General features: G+C 42.9%; 1 protein-coding gene across 8 annotated transcripts in view; it reads left to right on the forward strand.

Annotated features, from left to right (window-relative positions):
• LOC129247635 (protein bowel) overlaps positions 1-9,438 on the forward strand; it is a 49,801-nt gene that overhangs the window by 35,899 nt on the left and 4,464 nt on the right. For 6 of the 8 annotated variants that reach the window (XM_054886846.1, XM_054886841.1, XM_054886838.1 and 3 more), the window contains exon 2: positions 6,916-7,854. In XM_054886846.1, the coding sequence (XP_054742821.1) occupies positions 6,995-7,854 (860 nt within the window). In that variant the 5' untranslated portion in view covers positions 6,916-6,994. The other 2 variants (XM_054886844.1, XM_054886839.1) reach the window with 2 other exon arrangements.

Genomic DNA, 9,438 nt, shown 5'->3' on the forward strand with positions numbered 1-9,438 from the left:
TGTGAATGTATAGGTGTGTTTTTTCTTCAGCATCTTACTTCTTGATTACTTTTTGTTTTAGCCGCATTGTTGCAACCTTCAGTTGCGGCACTCACGGCACTTAACCACCGAAATGAAAAAAAAAAATAAATGCATACATTCACACACACGAAAATTCCAATGTCCACCAGCCGCTGGCATTTGTGTTTCGAAAGCAAAAACAAAAAAAACAAAAAAAGAGAGCCAAGAAAATAAAGGTCCAATATCTGTGCAGCAGCAAAGTCTGTGGCGTTGGTGACCATTACCCCGCAACCAGCAGCCAACAGTTGGCTATTCTAGCATAAAAGTGCTCGATGGGCTTAGTTATGAGCTGATTTTGAGGACGAAGGAGGTTAACAAGGCTAGGTAAAAAAAAAGTTTTTGTTCTTTTTGCTTTTTTGAAATTTTAAAATTTTAATTAAGTAAAAGTATTCGGTACAGAAAATTAGCAGAAAAATTGCATTGAAGGAAAGGATATAAGATTTCAATGTGTTTATATATTTAATGCTAGTCGTGTTCCTAAACCCGTTTTGAAGAGTCAACTGGAGAATCGACATAATAAGTTTAATACCAGAAAAATCCAGCCGATTTGTCTTATCGATTGAACGTGTTTGGGAAAATTCAAGAATACATATAAAATAATAACAATATATTAGGTAGGGGAATAAGTTCGTAGCGTTTCTAGCGAAGACTTTTATTCAAACAAAAAACAATAATTATATCAATAAATCAATCAATTATATAATCGCCGTTGCTGTTTACAACATCTTTTCACTTATCGACCAATTCGATGATGCTGTTCCGCCGATAATCGCCTGGTCTGATGTCAAAGAAGTTATTGAGCCAGGTTTTAAGGACCTCTTTGTTAACGAAGGTTTGACAGGAACCGGAAAAGATGGTAATTGGTCGGTTCAAGGTCCGGAGAATACGGCGGGGGCTGGACGAGTTCTTGTAGTGCGGCTTTGACGACTTGTGCGACATGGGATCTGGCGTTGTCGTGAAGGAGTATGTTTCGTCTTTTCAGTCGAATAGCCTCTTTCAGGCGGGGTAGCTGGGTAATGTAGAACTCCTTGTTGACCGTGGCATTCTTTTCGAGCATTTCCCAGAGCACCATGCCCTCCCACTTCCACCAAACACAACTCTTTGGATAAGATCCGGCTTGACACTCGGCTTTGGCGTATCTCCTGGAGCCACCCACTCCTTTCTTTGCTTCATATTGATGATGATAGGCACCATTTCTCATCGCCCGTGGCGATTCGGTACAAAAAGCAATGTTTATGACCGCACGTTGCTCGATGGCAGGCGAGATGCTGAGAATCAATTTGAAGGCGACTTTCTTTGTTTTTTTCCTTGAGCTCGTGAGGCATCCAGGCTTTCAATTTTTTGGTAAACTCCATTGAATGAAGGTTATTGAGAATTGTTTTGTTATCGCAGTTAATTTTTTCTCCATTTCACAACTGATTTGGCAGTTCGATGAATTCGTCATCGAATTCAGAAAGCCTTCCGCTAAGAGACGTGTCATCGACATTAAAGTCGCCATTTCTGAACTTTACACATCATTTCCGTGCTGTAGACTCACCTATGATACCTTCTCCATACACGTCGCAAAGGTCCCGGGCTGCTTCGGCAGCTTTTTGACCTCGATGAAAAGCAAAGAAGAGCAGGTGTTAAAAATGTTGATGTCCTGGGTATTCCATTTCTAAGCCTCACAACTAAAGTCAAAATAAAAGATTACTTACCCTTCGCCAAGCAGCAAACAAATCGATGGAAAATAAAAGAAAATATAAAAAATATGCACTTATTCCCCAACCCAATACACTTGCGAATGTATAAGGAGTCAAACAACACCCTCTTTCTATCAGAGACCACTTGCCTTAGCAATTATTAGTGAAATCCAATTGACAAGCAGTGAAAAAATCTGACAGATGGCACATGACGCTTGATCTCTGCCACTCTTTGAAAACGAGTAAATTGTCAGATAGTACTCGCGAATAAGTTTTAGCATTTTTCATTTTATTTATATGAAAACTCGTCTTTTCCATTAATGAATGAAGGTCAGTTAACAAATAGAGATCTTGTCATAGGACCAGCTTGTCTGACATATGCGAATTTATAAGGAGTCAAACCCGACCCAGGTGTCACTTTCCATAGCCGACAACTTAAAATTATCTGCTATTCAATTATTAGTGAAATCCAATTGACAAGCAGTGAAAAAATCTGACAGATGACAGATGTCGCTTGAGCTAGACCACTCTTTGAAAACGAGCAAATTGTCAGATAGTATTCTTCTTCTTCGTCTCACTTTATCTCATCCCCGGTGGGGTATAGGGTGTCGCTTTTAAGTACTCGCTTTTTATCAAAGGTCACTTTTTATTTATCTAAAAAACTTCTCTTTTTCATTAATTAGTGAAGGTCAGTTAACAGATAGGGATCCCGTCATAGGATCACCTTATCTACATTCATTGTAAATCTAAAGAACATTTCTAGCTGGGTATAATCTCACATGGATGCACACATATCCACACAACTGTAATCGAAAACTGTACATACGTACAACTACAACATAGTCGAGCGTATAAACAAACAAACAGTGCAATTGACCGCCAGCCACAAAGATGGCTAACTGGTGAAGTAGACAAAAGCGTACGTACGTGTGCTTATATGACGAGCCGACAAGACAAATATCCATTCACTTCATTGAAACTCTCACGCATCGCAAGTAAATGTTTAAATAAAAAAATTAACCCGTTCGAAGAAAAAATGTAAGCGACCGAGATTATTTGTGCAATTTTTAGAAACAAAAAACAAGACTTTAAAGATTCGAGCAAAGGACGTATTTAGGAGGTATTTGCCTGCCTATTATGAGTGCCTCTAAGCCCACCTGAGCTCTATTTGCAACTAAAACCTAGAGAATTCTTCATTTCAGGAATCAAGAAGGGGCAAACTTTGAAACAAAGGTTCAGTGAATTGACTTACAGATTTTTCAAAGTTGAATGGAATGGTTAGAGAAGGTGGTGTATTTTTCTCTCCCTCAACTACCAATTTAATCTGCCGTGTATTTCAGTTGGTGACTGCGAAAAAAAAATGTGGACTCGCTAGTATAATATCCTTCAATGAGGTTAACATTTATTGTGATAACCAAGCAAGGATGATAGATTTACAAGGTTTGCTCTTTAACTATGGTGAAAAAAGAAATTCTGAGAGGAACTTCGGCTGCCACGTCACAAGGGAGACTCGACAGCCGAATTCTCCATGATAATTTCACGTGTATTCACACACTCGTCCAATCATTCGTTGTTCAGATGGCAATGTGAAAGGGGCTGATTTATCTTTTTCGTATATCCCCAACACAATCTCAGTCCTTTTGCAAACACATCACTAGTAACGTCAGTCCATTAGCTGATTCTGTCGTACTCGCATTTCTTTCTTGTGCTAATCGGCGCCAGTTGGAAACACAAAGGGAAGCCAAGTCCCTCTCCACCTGAGCTTTCTAACGCAGAGCAGGCCTCCTTTTTCTCATCTACCTCCAGTTGGTACCGCATCGAATATTTACAGATCCGTTTCCATTCGAAGGAGGATCCGTATGTAGAAGTCCATGCAATTGGGAAAAGTGCCTGATCGCCATTTACTTGGGAGTGACCTAGACGATTCTTCTGCATACGGTTCAAGCAACTTACAACATCCGGGCTTCGCCGAAGTTACAAGAGCGAGCTAATGTGAGAAGGCGAATCAACCTAGGATATCTGGTTGTGTGGTGGGTTTGGGGAACGCCAGATAAAAATCCTTCCCCAATGAAAAACACTGTGTGAATACTAAACTATATAAAAAATACTGTTTAGAGAGGAGGGAAAGGATATACACTATTTACCGGAGTATCCGTCGCTACGAAGAATCCCAAATTGAAGCCTGGTAAAGATGGTAGGCTTCTCAGTAGACTTTCATATCGATTGATCGAATAGATTGTTAGACATAGCGAGCAACTAGCAGTGAGTAGTGAATGCCATCTGGGGACTTGTAGAATAGCCCTAATTTCGCAAGGGCACTGTAGTCCTAAGAATACCAGTAATAGAAGTGTCTTTCATTTGGGTGCCTGGGCATTGTGGTATTACAGGGAATGAGTTGGCTGGAAAACTTGCTAATGGAGGTGGTGTAAGCATACCATTAGCCCCTGAACCGTTTCTAGTTGTCAATTCTGCATCAATTCAGCTATGGATTGACAACTTCATGAGGTCTACCCATAAAAAACGTTGATCTGAGATCCTGCAGAGTAGCTAAGTGCTTTGTGAAAGAACCAAACAGGAAACTAGTAACCTTTCATCTAAAACTTAGTAGGAACGACCTGAGTGTAATGGTGGGTGTAATTACAGGGCGCAATGTCTGTGGTTAGCATATGGCTACTATGGGAAACATTGACGACCTAATATGGCTATCCTGCCGTGAGAATGAGGATACTGCAGAGCATTTTCTCGGTTGCTGTCCGTCGTTTGCTAGAATCAGACTAAGGTTGTTGGTGTGCTATGTACTGGATAAGGTTCATACTCTTCCTCTTTCGGATCGCTCCAGATTCATTAATGAATCCAAAAGATTCGCGGAATAATGTACTCAAACCAATTTTTCAGTCTTACCATCCATAATTTATCTATTCAGTCCCTCTACTCCTTTCACTGTAATCTATCCGGGTGTTGTACAATGGACTTCCTGACTGAGTATTAGGACCTGTCCAACCCTCCACAAATCTAATCTAAGCTCCTTTAGCTCTCTGCTTTATGGAGACTCTGTCCCGCTGGTAGCTTCGTTTTGCTTTGCTATACTACCGTCATAAGTTCGCTATGTAGTCGTTCCACTATTAAACAGGTGCTCGTCGACTGTACGGATTTTTTTTCTTTTTTCTTCGAGTCTCGCAAGGTTGATTGATTTGTAGTCATTAGGTAGTTTGCCATGTTGTTAGTTCCATAGGGTAGCTTAAAAGTAACCATCCTGGTTACCGTAACATCCTGATCTAGAGGTCTATGTAGTATTCCAGCCCATTGCTGTCGTGTTGGCATTCCTGCTCTGTCTCTACTCGCGTATTGAAAATAGTATTGCCTAATAACCGCTATAGGTTAGGTTAAGTTATACTGCTGGCCGAAGCCATGCAGAGACAATTTCGCTCCATAGCGAAACCAGACCAGAGTTCTTTTTTTTAGCCGCTATAAATAGTCTCCAAAAAAGAAAGTTTAAGTGAGTATGAAAAGAGCTGTTAGGTTAAGTTAGATTTAGCAGCCACATCGCACATAGAGACAGCAGTGCCACTTAGACCACGAAATGGGTCCCTTGTGAGCCATAGGGGCTGGGCGGCATTTCCCTTTCCATATTGAACCATCCTGAGCTTTTGACAAGGCGTTAAAGGTTATTGATACCTAATTAACTATAGTCATTAAGAAGTAGGATCTTAAATATCGGTTCCTGCTTCTGGCTAGAGCCGAGCATGTGCAAAAAAAAGAGGAAATAATGAAATGACGGGGGTTTAGGAATAACAAGGGATCTTCGTCGGTACGATGATCTTCGTGCGGTAATTGGATGGCCACCAGTTTCGTCGTAAAGCGGATGCATGGCTAGCCAATTCCCATATGGAGCATCCCTCTTAGTTCGTGTTGAGTTGGTCCCCATGATATGGGGGTCAAACCACCACTTAAGCCTCATCCCCGCGGCAAGAAGACCAACATGATGAGGAAATCAGCTTTTCATAGGAGAAAAAATTGGATCAACTTTGCTGTGGACTGTCCCATTGAAGACCATTTCCAGCTGGGTAGTTTAGAATGCTATTTGAAGTATTTAGTACGTATCTGTTTGTGTGTGTGCAACGCTGTTGGTGGTAATATGATAACAGCAAAGGCCTCACTAACAGTGTTGCATAGTGAAAATACAAATAAAAAATAGCCGTGGATATATCAGCTTTAACCGTTGAGAAATTCTTCGTCAGTGTCGAGGTAACGGCAACATTTTCAACTGTGCGCTAGCATTCTTACACGGCTGGGCCGGAATACAATGCCGATGATTATAGCTGCCGCTATTACTGCTGCTGGCTGTGCCGCAACAATCTGTTTTTGATTAGCTTTGCTAAAGATGATGGAAATTATTGAGGCTGATGATGAGATAAATGAATGATAGTGTGGGGATGGGAGGAGTCAGAAAGTTGTTCTGTTTTTTTTTTGCTTAACGCAATCCAGACGTTCGTTTGTTGATACACTTCATATCTTGTTTTTGTTTACAACTCCGTTTTTGAAACAACAACAAATATACTATTCACTATAACCGCAAACTCAGCGGAATTAGAGAGAAATTTTAAGGTTCGCCAACAAAGGAAAACGGAAAGCAAAAATCGCAAGCAAACAACAATTTTGCCAATTCAGCAGTATAAAAAAATTTCAGATGACTGCTGCATTTGGATAGCGAATATTTCCAAGCTATTTGCCAACTCACAGCGCGTACCACAGTTAGTCGCGCTGTTATTTAGAAGCTCAGACAACGACAAAAAAGTGTTTGCTGTTTATCAAAGCCATAAACTGCGGCTTATCGCTGCTGTTTGAGGAAAAAATACATTTTTTACAATTATATTTGTATGCGAAAAGTAACAGCGCGCAGTTTATTACACCGTCATTTAGATAAATATTAGAGATTGCGCATTTCGCCACCGCTCGACGCGCTTATCGCCGCGCCAACCGACACCAGGCATGTCCAGGCAACAGGCCATAACGCAAAGCAGTAGGCCATAGCGAGCGGCATGGAAAGACTGTGTAGACACAAATGCGCCGCTTATCAACTGCATCGAACGCCTACTGCCATTTGAGTTAAACGCGTATTTTCTTTTATTTCTACAACTAATTGTGTTTCTTTTTCTCTTAATTTTCATTTCAGTAACCAATTAGTCATGTCAATGTCACGACAGTGAGCTCCCCAACGCCACACATTCGTGATCGTCAAGCGCGGCACCGAAATGCCTACCGAGAATTCATTGCTGGAGGAACGCGCTAGCGGTGGACCCATTTCCATGGTACGCCCTACGCGACTGGAACAATTTTTGCAAGCGCCTGGTGCTGGTGGCGCGGCCGAGCAACGTAGCACTTCCAGCGGTCGTGTACCGAGCGGCGCTGCGGCAGCTGCTGCCGCTGCAGCAGCTTACGAAACGCAACTCGCCTATCAACATCATCTGGTAGCAGCAGGTTTGATGGGTGCTGCCGGTGGTGCCGCGAACGCACAAGCTGCGCATTCTGCCTTCGTACCAGTGCTACCATCGCGTAATGCTTTGCGTGCGCCAGGCGCTGCCGCCATTTACGGTGGCATGCTGGATGCCGAGGTGGCGAAGGAGGCGAGCAAGCGCCATGGCAGCAATTCCAATTTTGAAATCATCTCCATGATGGCAGACAAGCGCAAGGAGTTGGCTTTACGGGAAGCGGCTGCCGCAGCGATGTTAATGCAACGACCACCTGGACAGGGACCGCCACCGGGTGTGCCCACTGCTGTTATGTATCCACCACCACCGCCATATCTAGGCGGTCCCGGACCATCACCGACTGGCGCCGGCACTTTCGCCTTTCCATCGGCAGCCGCTGCGGCGGCACTCTTCCCTGCTGGGCTGCCGCCAACTATGCACGCCGGTTTGGATCGCCGTTTATTGCGCGCACCGGGACGCGCATCGCGTCCAAAGAAACAGTTCATTTGCAAATTCTGTAATCGTCAATTCACCAAGTCCTACAATCTGCTCATACACGAGCGCACACATACCGACGAGCGGCCGTACTCGTGCGACATCTGCGGCAAAGCGTTTCGCCGGCAGGATCATTTGCGCGATCACAGGTGAGTTGCGTTTTGTACGTTGCTATTTAACTTTAATTTTTTTTTAAGTTGCTTCACTTTTTTTGTGTGCTTGTTTTTTATATTTTTGTTTTATGTTGAACATTCATCATAAACTGTCAACCGCAAAGAAAACAAATCGGTGCGCGGTACGTGATTGTCTCACAAACGACGCAATCAAGTTGCTTTCGTACAAAGAATGAGACGTTAAAATAAAATAAAAACGTATAAATACTCATTAAGCACAGCGCGGTTTGGCGTAATGCAGCGCGCAGCGGCAAGGGCATACCACAAACCCTACGCAACCGCAAAACCGCCGTTGCACACAACAAAGTGCATTCAAGCAAAAAACAAAAAAACAAAAAAAGGACTGAAAAATGACCAGCCCAGCCAGTAAGACATTTATCTTATGGAAGACCACAGCCAGTAATCAGTCGGCGCGGGCGCTCGGGTGTGGCGTGTCATGTTTTCCGCGCGCAGAACCTGTTTCCACTTTGCCTTAAACGCAATTTTTTCTTGCTACTTCTCGTTTTTTCTGCCATTAGACTGTCGGCTGCTGCTTAAAACTATTTGGCAAGCAATCACCGCGATATGCCAGTCATTTTAAGGTGGCTAATGCGAGGCGTTCCACAGCGGCGCTGAAATAGTGACTGCAGCCATGGCCGTGGTGGCTGTAATGGTGGCGCTGAAGCGATTCTATTTATGCACCAGGCAATCGTCAGCTAGTTTTTGGATTGCCGTGCGCTGCCTAATCGAGTAGCATTCATCACTTTTGAGTACGATTTTTTAATGTGTATTCAGAGTCTATTTGAGATTTTGAGTCACAGTGAGTGCGCCTCGTGGGCCGAGCTTTTCGTTTGAAAGACTCTTGTGAAGTCTTCGCGCTGATGTCTTCGTGGCAATATTCACTGACTTTACTGCCGAAATATTCCTAATAAATTCAACGAAAATGGAGAAAAATTTACACCAAGTTCCCACATCCAACTTCCGTTAGAAATTTTTGATACTTTGTTTTACAAAGAAAATAACCAACAAAATTTTTTCCAATGTGGCCTACCAATCCCTATCAGACTTCTGATAACTGCTAGAGGGAAATCTATACCGAAGCTTGTACCTCTGTCTCCACTAACAATTCTAAGATGGAATCGGGAGACGGAGCAGAGGTTTTCTCTACATGAGCCAATTTATCTATTTCCTTAGAATTGCCGAATACTGGTAGTGTTTGCAGGCAGTCTTCACGATCCTGCAGGCAAGCAAAAGGCTTAGTGAAGATATTAAATTTTTTTCGATAGCCACGCCGCTCTCAAGGCTCTGACGACGCCATGGTGCAGAACCAAACTACTAAAGTTCTGTATCTCTCGGGCGCGCAGTTAACATTTCTCTGATCTGGGTTCGATGACTTAGGAACATAGAGGGAAATGAAGTTACAGATGAGCTTGCCAGGTCGGGGTCGATTAAATTCGATCACAGAGGTCTCCTACCCGGTCATCGGCATACCCCAAACTGTTTTTGAAGGGGAATTGCACAACTTATTCCTTAGGAAGGCGCAGAAAAGATAGAGCTCCATTTCTTCATGTGGTATTTCGA

Source organism: Anastrepha obliqua, chromosome 5 (assembly GCF_027943255.1).
Source record: "Anastrepha obliqua isolate idAnaObli1 chromosome 5, idAnaObli1_1.0, whole genome shotgun sequence".
In the NCBI taxonomy this organism is placed as follows: domain Eukaryota; kingdom Metazoa; phylum Arthropoda; class Insecta; order Diptera; family Tephritidae; genus Anastrepha; species Anastrepha obliqua.